Raw genomic sequence first — 22,604 nt, 5'->3', positions numbered from 1 at the left:
AGTCCACCTCTTTGATATGAAGAATGTTTGAAGCTTAAAACAATGTAAGGGAAAAACAGTCATTTTACATACACTGAACAAAATTATAAACGCAATTTAACTTTGAGCTGAACTCAAAGATCTAAGATTTTCTGTATGTACACAAAAGGCCAATTTCTCTGAAATATTGTTCCCAAATCTGTGTCAGTGAGAACTTCTCCTTTGCCAAGATAATCCATCCACTTCCCAGGTGTGGCCCATCAAGATGCTGATCAGACAGCATGGGTATTGTATAGGTGTGCCTTAGGCTGGCCACAATAAAAGGTCACTCGAAAATGTGCAGTTTCACTGTATGGGGGGGGGGGGTCCCAAAACCAGTCAGTATCTGGTGTGATCACCATTTGCCTCACCCGGTGCAACACATCTCCTTCGCATAGTTGATCAGGTTGTTGATTGTGGCCTGTGGAACGTTGGTCCACTCCTCTTCAATGGCTGTGCGAAGTTGCTGGATATTAGCAATCCAGAGCATCCCAAACATGCTCAATGGGTGACATGTCCGATGAGTATCAGAATCAGAATCAGCTTTATTGTCAGGTATGTGTACACATACGAGGAACAGACAGATTGAGACAATAGTCCAATGAGCAGAGTGCAAATGATGCAGGAGTAAATTATTATTACCATTATTGTTGTTATTATTATGTACATGTTGGAGGTGGATGTGATATACAGGTGCACATACACATACAAGCATACATGTACACAGTGATGGAGCACAGTGCAAAAGATGCTGGAATAAATAAGTATTATGTGCAGGTGCTATGTACTTGAGGTAGGTGGATTTGGTATACAGTATTTACAATATGCAAAATGACAATATGAACAGTATGAACAGCTCTGAAATAGAGTGTGATGAATCAATAATAGGTGGTAGCCAGTAAACAGGTGGCTGATTAGAAACAGATTTACTGGGTTATTGAACAGGAATTGCTGTGAGTCTGAGTCAGCAGTTCATCAGAGCGATGGCATGGCCGTACAGTGCTCTGTAGTGCCTACCAGAGGACAGAAGTTGGAACAGGTTGTGTCCGGGGTGAGATGGATCTGCAGTGATGTTTCCTGCCTGTTTCCTGACTCTGGAAAGTCCTGAATGGAGAAATCTTTTCTGCAGTCCTGGCTGTCTGTTGTAGTCTGCTCCTGTCGTTTTTGGTGGCAGATCCAAACCAGTGATGGAGGTACAGACTGGATGGTGTTTTTAGTCAACAACTGACAATATTTCAATAGTATTCAGTTTTCACATCAAACTGGGGGGATAAGAATTAATAACTGCTCTAATAATAAATTCTAAATTTAAGTAAACTAAAATAAAGTGCTTAATTTCAGAAATAAATAAATAAAAGTGTAGCTTGAAGTGATGAAGTGCAGTCTTAACCAATTTACACTCAACACATCTTAACAAATGAACAGCTATAATGCCCTCTTCTCTTTCATTCCCTCTTATTGAGTTACCACTTTCCTACTTTCTCTTGTTCAGTGAGAAACGTGAACTCTAACTTGTCCTGCCAGCAAGGATTGGAGATATATGAAATATTCTAGTTTTGAACTGCCCGTGGGAGGAATGTACATGTAAAAATCTGTACATTCTTGGTTAAAAGCCATGTGAAATCTCTTTTCTCTTTTGCTTTCTCTCCCTGTGTGTTTCCAAAACATCTCCGGTGTATTGAACTCACGGACTCGCTATGCCTGTCGGAATGCATAGATTTGATTGGCTGAGCAGCATTGCATGAGACGATTGGAGTACATGCGATTGGTCTGTGAGTTTCCTGGTCCGCTAAACCAGTACAGTAAATGCTAGAAAAGCTGCACAGGTAAAAAAAAAGAAACGCTCCGTCACGAGGTAGTAATTCTCAATAATAAATCGGCTGTAGGTCCGGGTCTGGAGAGGACAGCGGCTGGGTCCGGATCCGGACTGCGGTCCGCCTATTAGTGACCTCTGGTGTAGAGGAAGAAGAGCAGTGGGGAGAGCACACACCCCTGGGGGGCGCCAGTGCTATTTGTCCGGGTGCTGGATGTGATGTTCCCCAGTCTGACCTGCTGACTCCTGTCACTGGTCCACTGACAGGTGGAGGCTGGCACGGTGAGCTGGGTGAGTTTGGTGCTGATGATGTGAGCGTTTGAAGCAGGCGGGAACTTCACACAGCTCCAGTGATCTGTTGAAGATCTGTGTGAAGACGGAGGCCAGTTGGTCTGCACAGATTTTCAGGCAGGATGGAGACTGTAGAATTTAAAAAGTTACAACAAAGCTGACATTTTTTACCAAATGTATTTCAGTGTTTTCTGTTTTCTTTAAAATATAAACTGCTGGACTTTAGGCCAGATGATTGCATCAGAATGTTGATTAAACCATTGTTTGTATCCTCTTTGTAATGTGAAGAAAACTGACACCTCTTTGTGTAGTGCCAGAAGGACTGTTTTGTTTTAACTGTTTCATTGACACTAAAGATAGGGTGTCAACCATTTTTAGGACAAGCCCTGTTGTTCTCTATGATTAGTTTAGAGCAAAAGAGTGTTTATTCCTGTAAATTGAAGGGGGTTTCACGTCTGGGATCAGCGCACTTTTGTCTGACCAAAAGTAATGAATACAATAATGGTACAGCCTTCCTTATTGGGTGACGAAGAAACCAACCAAACAACCAATGACTATGGACCTAATCAATGTGGAGGAAAAAGGACCCGCCATTTTGTGAGAATCGAGACTGTAAGCTGTGGATCTGGGAGGAGAAGCAGCTTTTCAGTCCACTGCCGGAGGTGGCTTTAGCTCAGTCTGTTAGGACTTGACTAGAAACTGTGAATCCTTACAATTGGACCAAGCTTCTCCTTTCTCAAAATCTGAAAACTTAACAAGACACAGAAACCGTGGCAGTGGGGGAAGGTGACTGTTTGAAGATGGTGTTGGAGTGGGGGAGAGGTGTGACTGTGGGCTTCTCAAACCTACAATAGAAACCATTCAGCTCGTCAGCCAGTCGTGGAATACCAGCAGAGTTGGGGGATGGTCTCCTGTAGTTAGTGAGTATCTCCAGGCCTCTCCACACTAACACAGGGTCGCTGGCTGTGAAGCTGTTTCCTAGCTTTTCTGCTTTGATCTCTTTAGTCAGTGTGTTCTTGGCCTGGTTGTACAGGTCTCTGTCCCCACTTCTGAAGGCCTCCTCTTTGGTCTGAAGAAGTTTTTCTGTGAACCAGGGTTTTTGGTTGTTGCATGTGCATTGACTCGTTGGTCCATTTTTTCACAATCTTTACAACAAGTTTAGCAGATTTCAGTCGCTGCCTGTAAGTGGGGATAAGATGAACCAGACAGTGATCAGAGAGTCCTAAGGATACACGGGGAACAGAGCGATAGGCGTCCTTTAATGTAGTGTAGCAGTGGTCCAGTCTGTTAGTGTCCCTGGTGGGACACTTAACATGCTGCCTGTACTTTTGAAGTTCATGGCTGAGGTTTGCTCTGTTAAAGTCCCTGAGAACAATGAGCAGGGAGTCCGGCCATGTGTAGTAACGCCTCACTAACACAGGTAAACGGTGACCAGAACAAACGAGGAAAACTCCAGCTGTGAATAAAAAGGTTTAAAGTTTAATAATAAGGTCTCCAAGTGAGGGCTACATGATTGCTTCAACATTATGACATCTGTACAACAACCTTTGTTTATGTAGAGACAGAGTCCCCCTCCCCCCTTTTTTCCCCATAAACTCTGTTACGCAATCCGCCCAGATTAAATCCCAGAAGTGAAGTGCGCTGTCCAGGATGTGCTTGGTGAGCCAGGACTCGGTAAAACAGAGGGCGGCAGATCTGCAGAAGTCCGAGTTAGTTCTGTTGAGGAGCAGCAGTTCATCAATTTTGTTGGCCAGAGAGTGGACATATGCCAGGTGGATACAAGGTAATGCAGTGCGAACACCCCGCTGTCTCAGATTAACCAGCGTGCCAGCACGCTTTCCCCTTCAGCGTCTCCAGTAGATCCCAAACAGAGCTGTCCGTTGTTTAAGAGCTCTTCTCTGCTAAATGTTACCAGAGAGGGACGGCAGAAAACAGGGTTAATAAACAAAAACACAAAAAGCACTACGGAGCGTATTCCAGAGGCTGCCATCCTCCACGGCGCCATCTTGAAGGCACCATTGAAGAAATGTAATGTTTTCAGCTTCCAAGAATTGTGTACAGATTCTTGCAACATCGGGCGGCGCATTATCATGCTGCAACATGAGGTGATGGTCGTGGATGAACAGCACAACAATGGGCCTCAAGATCTCGTCATGGTATCTCATTCAAAATGCCATCAACAAAACGCACCTGTGTTTGTTGTCCATAACACACGCCTGCCCATACCATAGCCCCACCGCCACCATGGCCCACTCAATCCACAACATTGATATCAGCAAACCGCTCACCCACACAACGGCATACACGCTGTCTGCCATCTGCCCTGTACAATGAAAACCGGGATTCATCTGTGAAGAAAACACCTCTCCAAAGTGCCAGATGCCATCGAATGTGAACATTTGCCCACTCAAGTCGGTTACGATGACGAACTGCAGTCAGGTCGAGACTCCGATGAGAATGACGAGCATGCAGATGAGCTTCCTTGACACGGTTCCTGACAGTTTGTGCAGAAATTCTTTGGTTATGCAAACCGATTGTTGCAACAGTTGTCCAGGTGGCTGGTCTCAGGCGATGTTGGAGGTGAAGATGCTGGATGTGGAGTTCCTGGGCTGGTGTAGTTACATGTGGTCTGCGGTTGTGAAGCTGGTTGGATGTACTGCAAAATTCTCTGAAACGCCTTTGGAGACAGCTTAAGGTAGAGAAATGAACAATGATAAAATGTTACCAGGCTGGTGAGCAGCTTCCGTATTTGCACTTGTAGTGGTACTTCCTATAAATATGAACAATGCAGAACAGACCATGATTCACTTGAAACAAATATGGAACAAGAGATATAAATATAAATTATTTCTATATTCAACAAAATTGTATCATGACTGACTTCACATATTTTACTATAAATCTGGTTTCTGTGGTGCAACAATATGAAGAAGCCGCGTGATAAACTGTTACTCAGAGTGAGTGAATAATAAATCCATCCAACCATAAAGAAATGCATTTCAAATGATTCAAAGTCAAAGCATGTCCTTGCAGCATTTTGAGCATGAATCTTCTGTCCACCTTCGGTAAGTTTTCATGTCCGTGGAGAATGAAATCACGTTGTGTGCATGAAGACATAATTAATTTCCAACACTGCTGAGTGTAAAGCACGAGGATGATGAAAATCCCCACCTGCTTTTTGTACTGTGTTTTGCCTCATACTGACTTATATGCTCACAATTGAGAAATGACAATTAAGTACACTTTAAAATCCAAGATACTTGATTTTGAGAGTGGCAATGACTGGATGCTACTATTTTCCCACCGGAGGAGCAACCTGGAGAATAATGAAAAGAATGCAAACAGTGGTTTTATTAACTAATGGTGTCATGGTGTTTCCATGACACCATTGGGGTTTTGCTGCCATGACCTCAAATATCTCTCCACTGTCAACTATCTGATAAAATCAAAATGTTCCCCAAATAAATCTTTAAAAAACAGCATCACCAAGATGACCAAATTAAATCTTATTAATCACTGAATGTAAAGCTGTGAATGAAAACCGCCACTTTGCTCCTGTTATGTCACTACTACTGCAGATGAGGCCACTCAAATGGAGAGTTCACCAACACTGACCCTCCGAAATTCATCTTTTGAAAGTGTGTCTTTTCAGAACGGCTGCAACACTATAAGACACAATGTCATCATAAGCAATGAATCAAAACAAATGTGATTTCCTTTGTTTGTATTTTTGTATAATGCTGCTCAGTTATAGTTGAAATATTAGCAAAAGACAAAGAGTCCACAGCCACGTTAGCAGCGCTGTAAGGCTGTACTTTGGCACAGCAGTGCTTGGAGCTAAATGCTAACATCAATGCTGATATTCACAATATTAACATGCTGAGGTATAATGTCTTCCAAGTTCACCAGTTTAGTTTAAAATGTTAGCATGCTAACATTTGCTAATTAGCACCAAACACAAAGTGCGGCTGAGGCTGATGGTTTTATGACCAGATATTTGGAAAGTATAGGACAAACTAAAATGTTTGACCTGATGATGGCGGTACAGGAAAAGTCATGCGATCACCAAGTCAGTAGGGCAAGTTGGGGAACCATTTTGTGTGTTTCAAACTTTGTCCATTTAGAAGATATTTCACTAGACAAATAACACCTTTGACCTGGTGGTGGCGTAAGAGAAAAAGTTAGATAATCACTCCTTCTCCAGGGACAAAACTTCATGGCAACCCATCCGATAGTTGTCCAAAGTGGTGGAACGACCGACCGGCAGATTGACATTACCTTCACTTTATATATACTGTATATAGAAACATTTGATATATCTTGACATCTACAAGATGGACAAATTTGGAAGTGTTTATACATGTGTGTATAAACTACTGTGCCCTCTGCTGATAAACATAAAGTGCCTGAGTGTCCCTGAGACTGAATTAAAATCAGCGTGACTCCAGCAGAGCGTATGAATCCCTTAAAGTCTCATCCAAGCACATTCCAATAGAACAGTATAAAGTCTGTGATATGTGCCTGCATACTTTGTCTGTGTGTGTGTCCTTATGTATTATAAGGCTCCATTGATGTGATGCGGTCTCGTCTGGGACCATCAGGTTTGCTTTTCACAGTGTGTTGTGTGGAACTGAAAGCTCGTCAGGTTGCATTTCTCTGGGATATGAAGTGCAGTCAAAGTTCTCACATGGGGCTGCGCACCTCACCGCAGGTTAACGGCAACAAATCCATCAGCACTGCTTCAAAACAAGCAAAGAAAACCTTTAAACTGCTACATCTGGAATAGGAAAAGCTGACACTGGTTTCTTGTTCATGATGTTTTATTCAGCTTGATGTGGGTGCACATTTAGTGGAGAAAGTCACTTTGACTTTTTATACTTGTTACAGTAGTTTTACGTCATGGACTTTAAAGTAGCACTAATCAATATGTTTAATGTAATTAATGTATGTAAATGTAATTATCAGCTGCCTCTACAGTTCCCCTCTACAGAGCGTTTGTCTCCCATCTTTCAGCCCCATGTTTGGTTTTAGCAGCTGTTTGTTAACATGTTCACCATTTTAACTTTATAACGAGATAATATGTTACCTTTGCTGCTCCGTGTCTGCTCAACGTGCAAATAAGCAACTGTTTGCTAACAAGTTCGCCATGTCAACTTAAAAGATGATCATATGATAGTGTTGTGTTTACAGCTTGTTCTGCTGGACCAGTGGCCAAAATCAATTAATGCCGCTTTTAGGAATCTGTTGCAGTGTGATTTGTACCAAATTTATCATCCATTTCTGTTTTAAAATAAAATGTTAGACTGTTTCTTATTTTTTGGTCATGTAGATCAAGTACATTAAATGGTGTGGGATATTTAAATTTAGCTTTAGCAATATGTAGTTAGCCTGGCAAAACTGTGGACAGACACGATCCATGAAATTGTATATTTTATTTTTACAATGCCTAATTTTGATTGTGAGTTTTGGAGATGCAGAAGAAAGAAGCTAAATGATGCAATATGTTTCTTTCTGGTCTTAATTAATGCTTGGTAAGATGCTTTCCAGACTTCCTTTGAAAATCGAATGGAAAACTTGGCTCACAGGATACAGGCGTCTAGTTTGGCAGTAGCGTTTAACATTATCAGCAGAATGCACAGTGGGGGGTATTGGTAAAGCCATCAAAAACAGGTAACAAGGTGTAGCAAATTACATTCAATAAGCTGCGCGTGTTGTCCGTTTACGAGTTATACACCTCAGCTTCTGATATCACAAACAGAGCATCATGAAATGGACATACAGTAAATTAAAAGACTCTTCTGTCCCAACATGATCAGTTAAGTCACTAATAACTATACCAGCTGCTAAAACTGTTTCATGTATGACAGGGCGCAGATAACATTAGGCTTTTAAAAACAATTCCTGGATAATGTTACGCCCATAACTTAGTCTACTGCTAGGTTTTACTCTCACATATGTAATATATGTGTCCTTAAAGAGAATTAATATTGATTAGAACCTGCTGGACAGATGTTTACTAAGAAATTTGACTAGCTATTGTGTGTGTTTTTATGTTGACGTTTTATCTGTCTGCAAACAAAAAGAAAGTGGATTCAATCTTAATATAACACTTAAGTGTTTTGTTTTGCCATATTATCATAATATAATCATACACATGATGAATAGGGGTTTTGTAAGACTTTTGAAGGACAATGAGACATGTTACCTGAGAAGGATAAACAACAAACCACAGAACAGCAAAATCTGCGTTTTCCTGATATTGGTACTGATTGTTCTGACTCGTGTCTTCTAGCATTCTCATATAAACATGCTTTTTGATAAATGCTTTAAAAAAAATCTAATTTAATATGTATAAGATCAGAAAATAAACAACAAGCCTAAATGTGATGGCACATGTCCTTTCCGCACAGATGACAAAGAATGCAGCTGCAGTTATTTTTTTCTCCTTTTTCTCTCCAGCCAGAAATTGATTTAGGTTTAGAAATGTTTTCTGAACTTGTGCCAAAACTAAATGCTGTGTCACTTCGTCCGCTCACAGCCAAGAAGAAGAAGGAAAGAGAAAAGATGTAAAGAGATTATCTCATTTGTCGGGATTTGCTCTGACTTAAACGCAGATTTAAAAAAAAAAAAAAAGAACATTTAGAAAATTACAAATATTGTGAGTTGTGATAAGCAAAAAAGGGAGCTGGAACAAAAATATTATTAAATTAGTTTAACTGATGTGTGATTCAGTTTATAATGTGAAATTCACTCACATTTGAATAATGGCTCATTTTGTTTTATCAGATTAAATTGCTGCATCACCGGAAAGTATCTGCATGCTGCAGAAAGCACAGATTGAAAATGTGCCTAAAATGTCCTGTCCTGATACCTGGTAATATTATTCTTGTCCTTCTGGTGTAGACATGCCCATCCAGAGCAGTATGATTTGGAAATATTGCTTCACTCGTGTTTTCATAGTTGCTTTGTTGTTCCTTTTAAGTTACTGAGCACACAAACAATGTAGCTGAAGACAAACACATATTAGAAACATGCCCTGGATAATACAATCTACCTGATACCTGCGCTGCCTGTCACACCATAACGCTGCCTTGCATTTCTGCTGTATTGATCTGAGTGCTCGTCCCAACATGGCTAATGCAGTGCTAGCTTCACTCTCAGGTCCAAACATCACTTAGCACTGACGATCAAACACAAGCGCACCCACAGACATTTAGAGTGCAGCGATGATTTGTTCAGACTTGTGGGGAATTGGCCAGCAGGCAGGTAAAACATCCAAATAGATTTTCTAATAAATCCTGATGCTGACAGAGTGCATGTGTGCAACATTTTGACGGAAGTCATCTTGCAAACCACCACCTGGGTAACATTAGAAACCTCCTCCTGATTGAGTTACAGACCCTTTTTGGTCAGCAGCCATGTCTTAATTGCCCAGTTTTGAAAAGCTCTTAACCTGTTCCGTCTCTTCTGTGACCATCTGGCCTTCAAGACATTACTGATGCAGAGGCTGAATCACTAAGATATACCCGGTTTCACATTTTCAACCTGTTACAGGGAAAGACAGGTCTCCTAATGAGTCTGTTGTTTCAGGATTTCAGGACAAGCTGGCCTCTGTTAAAGCAATAATCCACCTGAAAAATACTGTAACACTAATATGAAAACACCTGGTGATGCATTTCTCATCATCACAAGATAACAATGTAAGACAGACTAATGTAAATTGTATTTCACTCAGGTTTCATTGCTCCCAGGTTGCTAATTTTCAGATTCCTACATTAGAACCTACTTTTGTTTGTATTGGTATTTTCTATGTCATCACAGTGTAATGTACACTAGATGCCTTACACTGTTTGTTAGTGAGCTACATGCATATCATATCTTTGTGACTGTAAATGTGACTGGATCAAGTCTTCCAAGAGGCCAGTTTGAAACATGAATCGTCTTGTAACTGACTTTTGTGGTTGCTCATCTGCTTTCCTTGACCTGAAAACCAAACTTTATCAGCCTCACAGGCCAACATGACTGGCAACATGTGCTGTTTCAGTTTGATTTGCATCGGTTTACACGCGTTCCCAGATAAAATCTTCATCATCTGGCCTCCCTGTCCACCATGAGGGGTTTTAAACTAAAAGTGTACACAGCGTCAAATTGAGTTATGGCTCCATGTCAGTAAACTGTTTCCCCCCCTCCTGTTATTGCTAGAGCCAGAAGCTGACATCGTGATTGTCCTTGTCCGATTAGGACAATCAATGAGACTGAACAGAGGAGAGAGGAAGAAGAGGAGGAGGAGGAGTAGAAGGAGAACTGAGGGATGTGTCTGTGTGTGTTGAGGAGGGGGCAGCTCCTCCCATAACTAAGTTAGCGTGCTGCGCTGGAGGTCCATGTTTACAGGGCAGGCGAGGGAGTTTCCTTCACTCAGTGGACGGCTCTGAGAGCGGAGAAGGCAGCAGCAAGCTCTCTCACTCTTTTCTCTCTGGTTATTTGTGCAATTCATCCCTCACTGTGCTGCGACTGGCGACCTGCACACACAGGCTGATCCAGGACTAGCTGGGGGGGGGGGGGCGGGAGCGGCGACATCAGCAGCAGCAGCAGCAGCAGCACCTGCTTAATCCTCCACAACCACCACCCTCCCTCTCTGCCCGGCCCAGGACCTCATCTTTGCTGCCGCCGCCTCCACCACCACTGCCATCATGTGCGACTGTTTCCACCTGGCCTTCCCCAACTGGCACGCCGCCTCAGGGACGGGTGGGCATTGCTCTCTTTGCTCTCTCTGCTTCCCTTTCTCTATCACTTTCTCTGCGCTGTTTTCCCCTGAGCAATTCAGAGATTCAGCAGCAGAGTTCAGTAGTGCAGTGGGAGAGATTACGTCTGTGTGTGTGTTTGTGATGGAGAGAGAAACTGAGTGAGTGTAAGACAGCTGGTGCTGATGCTGCGTTGTCTTGCTAACCTGCAGTGAGTGCTGGGTGTGTCTGCAGAGTGCAGGGGAGTGTTTGAAGATGTCATCATCAAGGATGTCAGGCAGCTCTGCACATCTCCTGTTTCCCTCCTGCTGTGTCTTTGAAGCAGAGGCTGAAAGGCAAACACACTCAGTTAGCAAAGCAGATATCAGCTAAAATAGTGGCTAAGGATAAACTTCCTCGGGGTAAAGATGAAAAAGGGAGATGAAATGTGGGAACAGAAGTAGTCCTAAAATTAACAATACCTTCACTGGCACCCAGATCTAAGCTTTAAAGGTGCAGCTGTGAAATCGGGAAGCGTTACTATCTGTAACCTTGCATCAGTTTTACTGTAGTAACCTGAGGAATAATGAAACTTCTCAAAGTTTAGGATGCTGAAAGCTCTAAAACCTAAGCTTGACACATCCCAGGATTCATTTTTCACTATTTTAATTCTAGGGTTTAATGGAATCAGATCTTATCTTCATGGTTACATCAAATTGATGTTGATGATCTTCTAACTTAATTCAATATATGCACGCCATGTAAACGCACCATATCCAATCACGTATAGGTATGTATGCACAAAACATAGTCGCGCAATTTGTGTGAAACTTTTGCAAATTGGTTGTAATCTTGAATCAGTTGTTTACGGTTAGTGGATGTCTTCCGGTATATTGTGGGTGTTCTTACCAAGGAGGAGTAAGTCAAACTGTAAAATGAGCCAAAGAAATCGCTGCATCATGACAGATGATATAGGATTCAGGAGAAAACCAAAAAGATTCTTACTGGTATTTGCAATGTGATAAATAATATTAAAGACATATTATTGTTGTAGCTTGTGTTAGTTTATGTTGAGGCAAGTGCTCAGGTTGATGTTGATGATCTGCTGTCTGGTAAACCATTAATATGGTACAATATAAAAATAATACTGGCTGTGTTTCCACATTGCCTCTTTCCATTTCCCTCAATTGTCCTCATTTACCCCTGCTGCTGCTTTTAATTATATCTGCATTAAGGTATGGAGAGGTGTGTGTAGCTCTGAGAGGCTTCAGATGATGCTCAAGGTCAGAAAGATAAGAAGCGAGAGAGAGAGAGAGAGAGAGAGAGAGCTCAACTTACTGCTAGGATGGGAGCCAGACAGAGTGGCTGAGCTGCTCGGCAGTGGAGCCGAAAGCAGACGATCCCAATACATTACGAACCATCAGCCTCAGTCAGACAATTCCTGCTCTTAAATCAATATCACACCCTTGAGTAGTTTGTAAGTGTAGCTATTGAAAAGAGTTAATCAGAGCATTTGTTTTAACCTGATTGGAGCATCAGCCAGGTGGATGTTATTTTATACTTTTTGTTTGACCAATTGGGGCTCCAGGCTCACCAAAAGTTTAAACAGACGTTTGCTTTTGTCAGTTTTGTTCTTTTTTGTATTTAATCAATTTTCACTGAGATTTTCATGTTTTGTCATAGATTGAAGACCTCTGAAACATCTTTTAGTCCATTATAGAACACTTAAACCCAGACGGAGTCGCTTGAAATCAATTTTTAAAAACATAAGTGCTTTAAATGAAAAAAAACACTGCAGGTTATATAGACTCTATTAACATGGTTTTACAAGCTAAAAGGTATCATCAGTGAAATTAAAAATAAATCTATCTTTTTTTTGTACAAATTAAACAACTTAATTCAAGTACCTCAAATAAATCACGTTTAAGTCACTTGGTGCTGCAGGCATGTGAGGCAAAACAAACACTAAGAAGTGTTTGCAAACACAGTCCAACCCAGGTGTAGGTTGCTGACCTGAAATAATATTATATCTCAGTGTTTTTGCTGTAATCGCATTCGTGGGAAAACAGGCCGATTAAGATACGAATTCCAGAGTTGTGCTAAGTCTCGCTGCAGCAAATTAATATATTGAAAGCATACGCTTTTGCAGTCTCATGTTCATACAACCCATGTAGAAAATCTAATTCTGTTTTTTTCCCTTCACTCAAATCTTATTATAACTTGGATCCAAAGAAACTGCCTTCCAGTGAAAGGAGCTTGTGTCTGTCTATTACACAAAACTTGAGCTGAATCCAAATCCAAGAGCACAAATAATGAGCTGCATAACCTTATATTAGTTTAGTGAAGAAGGGAGCTTCAGGGAGCCTTCCAGGTGCTTTTCAACAGGAAACATAAACTGGAGCAGAAGGTGGTTACGTAAGAGATGAGGAAAGGCAACTAACACAGTACAGATAAGTTCAGATAAGTTTTTCAAGAGTAAATCTACAAACCTATTTATATTTCTAGAACAGTTTTTGTTTATGTAAGATCTTGTGATATGAATCAATGACAACAGGTGAGCGTATGAGAGGTTCACTGACATAGCATTGTGTCACGACAGATGAGTTTAACTGCCCACATTAGTGTTGTTTAAAAGCAGACGGTCGCAGACTCGCTGTAGTTTATAAGCCTCATTCTTTATCAGCACAAGCATGAGGATGAGCCACACCCAAATCCAGAGCTGCAGTTGCACCCAAATATGAATCATGCAGGATCTGCACCACAAAAGACTTCAGCATCAACCGCTTGTGCTTACATCTGCGGAATATTGCCATCAAAGTCAAATTAGAATATTACAGCTTTATGAATATTTACAATATCTGATCTATGACACGTCAAACAAGTAAATAGGTCTACTATATGATTTTATTTAGACAATTTGAGCAGTGAGAGTTGTTATCAGGCCCTCCACAGCGCCCACATGACAAATATTTGAGAAAGGAGGTTTCTACATGTGCACTGCCAGTTATTGGGGAAGGAACACTGAACATCCGCCTGGATGAAGTGGTGACTAACATAAGACATACTAATAGTCATGATCCTCTATAAAGCTCACTACACACATTGATGCCTACTGACTACTCCAGCAGCTGTGTACTTGAGACACGACACGACAGTTTTCTGCCTTGAAGAGCCCAGGCTCTCTGGTTAATTTAATAAATCTATCTAATTCTGTTCAGCTTAACTTCTTGAAGACACACTGGATCAGTCACGCCTCCTTGCACCACAGCAAAGTATACAATTAAATTTAAAATATGACACTGTACTTTGTTGTAAATAATTTACCGCTAAATGGAAAGGTGCAGCTGTAAACCCACTTTCAAAACAAGTTGTGTAAAACAAGAAATAGTTTCTCAGAAACTCGGTGAAAAACATTTTATGAGATGTAACACAGTTGTCAGACTTGAATATCAATATCTCTGCAAAACCTCCACACTTTTCTTTTCCATCTCACTCCTTCAATGACAAACTGCTTCCTGTTTCTAGGTGTGTCTCCTCCATCTAATCAGCTTGTTATGGCTGAAACATACATACTTCTCTTTCAGCGTGTCTTTCACCTGTTTAAAGAAGCACATTTAACATATTTGAAAGTTTTTTGTGCAAGGGGACTGATGCATAAAGTGATAGGTCTACAGCTGGTTACGGTTTCAACTGCATCTTGTGTGTACTGTCCAGATGTGAAGATAAGACTGGAGATAGACTTTAAAGGGTAACTTCAGCATTTTTCAACCTTATTTCCTTATGTTTCTGTGTGTATGTTTTTGAAATTGGTCCAGTACTGAGCGAGCGTGCTGCAGTTGACAGCAGTGGCACAGGTACTGCAATGCAATTCTTGCGGAGTACTCAAATTAATCAAAGTCCACAAAAGTGCTCGTTTTTGCCACTGACAGGCTCAGATTGTTATTACAAGAGTCTGACAACATAATGGAAGGATCCCTACAGTGTAAGATCCTTTTTGTTTAACCAGAAACTGTTGTAATAACGCTCTCCGTCACCAAATTCCCTTGACAAAAGCTCTATTTTACCTCTTTGGTCCACCGCTGCCTTGATCGGTTATAGTTTGCATGTGTAATTGTGTGCAAAATACCAATGTCACACAATAACACAAACTAACCGACCGAGGCAGCAGTAGACCAGCAACTCCCGTGAGGTAAAATGAATGTTTTTATCAAAGGAGTCTAGTGGCTTTGATGAGAGTGATATAGCGAGTGTTTCTTGTTAAACAAAGGGGTTTAGGTCTCTCTCTGTAGGGATCCTTTCCATAATGTTGTCAGACACTTACAATAACATCTGAGCCAGTCAGTGGCAAGGATTACGTTGCGGCCCTGTCTGCAGTGCGCTCATATCTCAATACTAGACCAGTTTAAAAAGAAATTGTCCCCAATTAGTCACACAGACACACAAACATGAGCAAATAAGGTACAGGTTGAAACAACACTGAAGTTACCCTTTAAACTACCAACCAAAACACATTTTTCTAGAGGGAAAGTTAAGGCATCTCAAGTCAGTAGGACTCAGCGTCATGAATGCCTGTACAATTTGTCATTCCATCCAATAGCTGTTTAGATATTTTAATCTCAACTAAAGTTACCAAAAGACTTACAAAAAATGCCCATATCATTGATATTTTAAAGGACTTATTACAGGAATGGTTTGTTATTGGGTTGTTAATGTAGAAAGACTGATTACGTTTCTCAGTTACTTTTTGCTGCAGTGGAAAAAGCCTTCTGTAAGTTTTAGTGGTTCCACTAATTTACGTTTTATTTTATAAATTAAACTGTTCAAAATGTGTTGTTTAAGGTGGACTTGACAAGTAGGGTGGTCTTCACCTTCATTAGTTTATTAAGATTATTAAATGTAAAGTTATTTTAAGGAATATGTGGTGCAAAGAGTTAAGTCTCAGAACAAAAGTCACCACGAGGACCTGTAGAAACCACTTTATTCAATTTGGGAGTGACACCCAAGGTATGCTGCAACCTAAAAGTGTCCCGCCTCCTTTGTCCATCTGAGACTGAACAAATTACTTTGGGCATTTTGGCAGTCACACTCACGGACAGTTTGGACAGCGTGTTATTAACACCTTGTTTTATTTCCAGGTGTTGAACTAACAACAGCAGCAGGTAGGTGTGCTGTTTGATTTCACAGAATGGGCTCTGTATTTGAAATTCTGAGAGTTTTTTGTTACTCAAACCTGAACAGACAGATGGTTATGACTTTATGATAAGCATTCATAGGAGACTTGAGTTCATATGCAGGCAGAAGTAGAGACTCCAGACTGTGGTGTGTTCAGAGCTGTGAATCTGCCTTTCTGTTGGATAAATCTCCTCTGGTGTTATTTCTGATCCTTGTGTCAGAGCAATATATGTATATGATGACAGTGCAGGTTGTGTTTCAGGTATTTTTTTTTCAGTACCAGTAAGGAAAAATCAATATAATATGTCATTTGATAGCTTTTCTAACTCTCTTGAATGATCAACCTTGAGGCAGCAACACACCCTGATACAGTAGGAGGTTTTTATACAATGAGTCTCTTGCCATAATTGTCTTCTAAGTGCATTAGAAGATAAGAGACTGACACAGGCAGTTAAACCTCTTCACATGACATGCATTAGGGCAGTGGGTGGGGTGTCATTGTGGTGGTTAGTTGAGAAACTATGGTGCAGCAGTATATATGTTATATACTGTGCACATTGTGCAAGTTTGTTTAATTCAAAGTTTTAGCCTCTATGTGTAGAAGCTGTTTTGATACAGAGGAGATGCTTTTAACAACAAGAGAAAAAGAATATCATCCATAAAAATCTGTTTAGAACTACTTCTGGACCCAAACGAGTGTATTGGCACACAGAGCATACACACAACTATTTTGATTATTAATTTAATGTTTTTGTAAAGTGGCCACTGATTAACTTTACTGGATTGTTAATTGCTTTTGGGAGCTCTGTTACCCTGAAAGAATTTAACTACAGACCTTCTCATCCAGTGTTGCAGGTTCAAACATTAAACACTTTTGGCTTAAATTCATTGATTTAAGTTGAGGATTTTAGTGCTTTATTAAGACTTACAAAGACTACATTCTTAGTTTTATAATGTATCAGCTATCACTCAGCAGAAAAAGTTTAATCAGCTGCTCAAAGACCAAAAACATTTTATCCGCAATTGAACCAATACAACTGCATCTATTCATTACTAATTTCTACTGATAACATAACATCTGCTGATCAGTGGCCTCTTGATGACATGAATTTATTGACCAATGAGGATCTAAAACCACTGCAGATGTGGAGATGTGGTCAGAGCAATGTGCTTTCTCCACAACCGTTAAGCCTACATAAACGCAAACTTAAAATTATTTTAACCCAAACATTAGAACTATGAACAAATAGACGATATCTCCAAATATGAATCCTGATACAATGAACCTATTAATATGGCCTGAATAAAGACATAGTTTAAAATGGAATCAAATCCAACACAGAGTAGTTGTCAGAGCTGGTAATAATAATAATCTGACTAACCATTTTTAAATGGAATCAGACTTTCCCTTTTTGGCAGCCTTGATGGGCTGCAGAATCAAATCTGTAGATCGATAAGGATCACTTAACAGATGCAGGAGGCAGCGGGTCCCTGGGGGAATTATTGCCAGGAAGAACTCTAAATAGTCTCATCACCGGCTCCAGTCTCTCTGAGCCCCAAAACAAACGCTAGGAGTCAGACTGGGTAGAAGTCTCAGCTTACTGCTTAAAAAATAGATATAAACGCCAGTGCTAATCTTCTGTTCTGTACTGTGCAGACTGTATTGTTTACTGACATAGTTTTGTACAATAAAATAATTACATACTTCTTGTTCAATGCATTTTATTTGCTGTGTTTGTACATGTAAAATGACATTAAACAACATTATTTATTCAGTGGAATTTGTTAAGCTGCTCTGTGATTGGTGCTGCTAACATTACCTAATGGAAAGGGCAACATATTTTTTTAGATGACGTTAAGTACTTGTGCTCGCGAAGCCTGTTGAAATGAAGCTCTACTGTTTATAAAAATATTATTACGATAAGAAGATGTCATATCAGGTGTTTTTTGTGTGTAAACAGGAGCTGGTCGGAGGCTGAGAGCACCAGAGCCTGGTACAGAGGACGACTCAGTGAGTGACTTCACTGTGACTGACAGTGAAATTACTAATTTATTTATTTATTGTCATTCCGTTTGATTTCTTTATCAGTCACTGAAGGGCTTCAATCAACAGAAAAATGTAAATGCTCTGTATTTGTATAGCTCCTTTCTAGTCTTTTCAACCACTCAAAGCACTTTTAAACTACATCTGCATTCACCAGTCACACACATTCATACACTGAGCCTAAGTGCTCAAACAGAAACTAACATTCACACACATTCATACACTGGCGGAACAGCCGCAATTCAGGGTTCAGTATCTTGCCCAAGGCCAACCCGCTCTATCTCCTGAGCCACAGCCGCCCCAAAAACAATATGTAAAAACAGAAAACATTAAGTCTATGCATTGATTAACTTTGTTAATACTATTGTTATTGTTGTCATGTATTTATGTTTATTTTTATTTATTATTTGTTTTTGTCTGTATGTTGTGTCTCACAATTTAAAAAAAAAAGTATACACCAGGGATGTCTGTATCATCTTTTTTGGCCTTACTCCAAATTACTTATAGGTATATCTGATAACGAGTCTGATCCGTATATCTACCTAAAAGATTATTAAATATGTCTGAAATAGTGAATTAACAGCTGTACCCTTCTAAATTTGGCACACTTTACTTTTCTTGAGCTTCTTGATCCGAAGGCCCATGTTTAAAACAAGTCATTGATTGATAAGTCATTGGGATTAATCCTCTGGGGACCATTAATGTCTGTAATAAATTTTAAGGGAATAAATCAAATTATTTTTTAAGATATTTTGCTCTGGGCCAAAGTGTTGGACTGACAGACCGGCCAACATTGCCATCCCTGGAAACACACAACTAATGTGACAATTATTAAACAGCCAAACACCCAATCAGTGCTACATTTGGCATGGCAAGGTGTTATCACACTACTTGTGATCCAGTTTTATCGACAGCTTTATGGTTCATGCTGGAAGCGCAAATTCACGAGTTTTAACATGGCTGAAGAAGAGGAGATGCTGTTTAGGCAGATGCATGATGTCAGATTTAAACTGACTCAAATGTCATGGTATCTATTTGAAATGAACACTGTTTTGGAAAAAGACCATGTGACTGTTTTCGTTGTTTACTGACCTTATATCCACGCAGATATGTGACGAGCCATCTCAGTTCACAGAGGGAGAGAGGCCGCGCCCTCAAGGATCATCCCCCGTCGAGGAGTATCCTGAAACCGAAAAATACACAGACAGTGACAAAGAGGTACAGAGCACCAACATACCACTATGTTGTAACACACAGACACAACAAACCAGGTTACAGGGAGAAACCAGGGGCCTGTACCACAAAGTGAGTTCAACATACCCAGGATATCTTTTAGTTATCTGGCTTAACTAACCCTAACAATCGCGGTCTGGATAAGCGGTACCACGAAGCTGGTTATCAACTCGGTAAGTCATTCCAGGCTTTCCCAATCCGGCCAAGAGCGCGTTAACATAAAAGAGGCGGTGTTAGCAGCAGATAACCAATCACAGACATGAACAAGTCCACTGGCATCAGAGTGTCATATTTTACAAACGAAGAGCAAACTGTAACACTACAGAACACAAGCTAGGATTCATCAGAACCCTGCACCACAGAGCGGACCACATACCAACAAGAGCAGAAGCCAGAGAGCCTGTGGATACCCTAAATGGACCTTTGTGAAAACAAAATCCAGGAAGAAGACCAACACTACGGGGGATGAGGAGAGGAAGGTCAAACGCAACAACATTGTGATTCCATATGTGTCTGGAGTATCAGAGAAACTCAGGAGGATTTTCAACAAACACCACAACCTGTGTTTTTTTAAACCCAAGAACACGCTAAGACAGAGGCTGGTACAACCCAAAGGCCGCACATCCAAACACAAGAAAAGCAACAAGGAGGGCCAACTCCTCAGGTCAAGACTCTTTTTTACATCTGAAGGACAGAGGACACTCGTTTGAGAATCACCAGGTGCACATTTTAGACAGAGAAGATGGATGGTTTGAAAGAGGTGTCAAGAAAGCCATTAACCCCCGGGATGAGATGCCCTCGTTGAACAGAGGGGGGGTCTACGCCACCACTTACAATGCTGTCCTTTCATCACTTCCCAGGCAACTCAACAAGCGTTGACAACCACTTGGCCTCAGGTGAAGATACTAACGATGGTCGTTCAGACTCGGCCACGTGTGGTCTAACGACCATGACGACTGTCTTTACCACAGCCAGGAGCAATTACTATCCCAGTCAGAACTGAAGAAGTCTCTTGGATGAGGGACTAAACGTCTTCTAGTATCTTCAGCAAAGTCCATTTGCCCTTGACCTCAGAGTCAAGAGTTTCTCCACAACACCGCCACAAACATAAAAGCAGCCTATAAAACAGTGGGTGGGATTTTCTACAGATGGAGATGTCATTTTCCAAGAGAGCTGATTGGTCAGTAGACGGCGTTTTCATAGAGTTGATCTCTTATCTGGAACATAACCTGCTCCGGAGCAGGTTAGCCATTCAGCATAAGTTACCATGGTAAAAAGTGAACCACCTTCGTAGTACTGAAAACCCAGGGTTAACCCCGAAAACTTGAACCTGGTTACTTGTAATAACACTTAGTCATGCAGTCTATTTTGTTTAAGCTGTAGACAAATTAAGTTAGAAAAACAAGCTTGTGTTCAAGAGAAGCAAGCTTGTGCATCTAGCTCATTTATGCTTATGCAGAGCTACAGTATGCATGCCCTAAAATCTAAAAGTGAGGATCACTAAAACAAAGGCTAGTGATATTGACAAAGACTTTAACTGGACTGCATCAGTGTTTGCTCCACATGAAGCTCCCACACTTAAATGTTACAAATACGTAGAAATAAAATAATAATTGGAATTGTATATAATGGAAATCATACATCACGATTACTTTGAAATCGTAACCACAATGTGCATATGCTAACACAGAACAGTCCTAAACTACATGGTGCTGTTAACAGAGAACTGTATTTATGTTTGGTGAGTTACTGTGCTTGGCTGCCACTCTCAAAAATTTGTTTAAACATTTAAATTAAACCTTTGATGGAAGAAAACGTTCTATTGGCTCTTTTTCCTACTTTAAAACTTTAAAGTAGCCACAGCCTGCTAACAATGCTATAGTTTGTTGTACAAAGCCTGCTAGGCAGTGCGCAATGTTTTATAAACTGTTCCATCAATGTAGCAATTTGTTCCCTCGAATTAAGTTATTAAATTATCACCATCATCCAGCCATTTGTTCTTTTCTCCTCTGCACTCCCAGTATAGACAGCTTGGATTTAATACAAATTTATTTTGATCTTAAACATGTGGATATAATTTGTACACTGAGTGCACAAATTCAGAATTTAAAGGAACAATATATCACTTACCCACTACACACACAGTATTTGTGTCCAGTCAACAGTGTGATGTAAGATGGGCTCTCTGTTTTGTTTACTGTTGCAATAATGATACAGACTCAGCTACTCCCATGTATGAACCCTCTCAGCGCAAATACTTTCAAAGCCTGTTGATCAAACATATCTGTCGCCTTTTTTTGTTCAAATAAGGCTGAAGCTCTGACTGCAACAGTTTTCTTTTTTTTTTTTCAGTATCATGTTTAGTTATAATTAAACAATATTCTTTCTATTTTCCTTTTAGTGTGAAGCGGAGCATGACCCACACTACAAAAGTGGGAGTGGAAAGAAAACTAAAAAGTCTGGGCTTGGGTCCATGTTTGAAAAGCGCTCAACTCCAAAGATGAGTAAACTAAAGGTGAGACGTTCCCACCTTCTCCTCTCTGTACTGTATCTGTGAATCCCTTCAGGCTGTGCTGCAGCAGGGGATAAATACCACAGTTTAAGGTAAAATTATTTTATCCTATCTGTTTTGATGTGTTGGCAGGAAGTTCATAGCCCTGAGTCTGGGTTGATAGTGAAAACAGCCAAAGATGGATGTTCAGAAGGTCTCGTTTATGGTGGAGGTGGGAAAGAGGGGATCTTCATTAAGGAGGTGGTACCAGAGTCACCTGCCTCAAAAAGTCTGAAACTGAAGGAAGGTAAAATAGCAGTTGGAAATGAGAAACAATTATAGTCATATTTTCTTTACATTACATTGAAAACTAAACATGCTTCAAATGATACGAGTATGAAATGTAGGATTAACAAAGTTTCTAATTAGGTTAATTGGAAAATCTATTTGTTATTTACAAATTTCAACACCTATAAACAACATCCCATTAAAAACTACAAACAGACCATTAAGCGTGATTTATTCTCCTGCGTCGGGTCCACGCACAAAGACCCGACGCAGGAGTATAAATCATGCATTTACGCTAGTTTGCTCGGGTTGTGATGGTCAAATATATTGATCCACCTTGTTACAGCCGCTGGTTTGGCTGCTAGTAAAATTTACTTCAAAGCACGGGGACTTCCTGTCGGTTTGGAGGCATTGCGAGGCTGCCCAGTCGACTAATCACAGTTCTTACAGTCCGCGTCGCCTCGATGTGTAGTTACATTTTTGAGGAGGTGCACAGCGTAAGCTACAGCGTAAGCTACAGCGTAGGGTACGGGG

At 40.6% G+C, this 22,604-nt stretch overlaps 1 protein-coding gene and 1 long non-coding RNA gene across 2 annotated transcripts in view; one reads left to right on the top strand and one right to left on the bottom strand.

Annotated features, from left to right (window-relative positions):
* Positions 1–14: 14 nt before the first annotated feature.
* LOC119910558 lies at positions 15–19,241 on the bottom strand. Its single transcript, XR_005445644.1, has 3 exons — positions 19,151–19,241; positions 11,070–11,191; positions 15–33 (listed from the first exon to the last, which is right to left on the bottom strand). It is a non-coding gene; the product is annotated as an uncharacterized LOC119910558 (long non-coding RNA).
* Positions 10,441–22,604, top strand: part of LOC119910557 (neuroblast differentiation-associated protein AHNAK-like) — a 26,810-nt gene continuing 14,646 nt past the window's right edge. Inside the window, exons 1-5 of the mRNA XM_038729225.1 lie at positions 10,441–10,867; positions 17,976–18,025; positions 19,166–19,276; positions 21,693–21,806; positions 21,936–22,089. Coding sequence (XP_038585153.1) covers positions 10,813–10,867; positions 17,976–18,025; positions 19,166–19,276; positions 21,693–21,806; positions 21,936–22,089 — 484 coding nt within the window. The 5' untranslated portion in view covers positions 10,441–10,812. The remainder of the gene's footprint in view (positions 10,868–17,975; positions 18,026–19,165; positions 19,277–21,692; positions 21,807–21,935; positions 22,090–22,604) is intronic.

This window comes from Micropterus salmoides, unplaced genomic scaffold (assembly GCF_014851395.1).
Source record: "Micropterus salmoides isolate LMB-PRFRI ecotype aquatic unplaced genomic scaffold, ASM1485139v1 Ms_hic_scaffold_19, whole genome shotgun sequence".
Lineage (NCBI taxonomy): Eukaryota > Metazoa > Chordata > Actinopteri > Centrarchiformes > Centrarchidae > Micropterus > Micropterus salmoides.
Note: the sequence above shows the minus strand (reverse complement) of the source record. Positions and strands in the feature narration are given on the sequence as shown.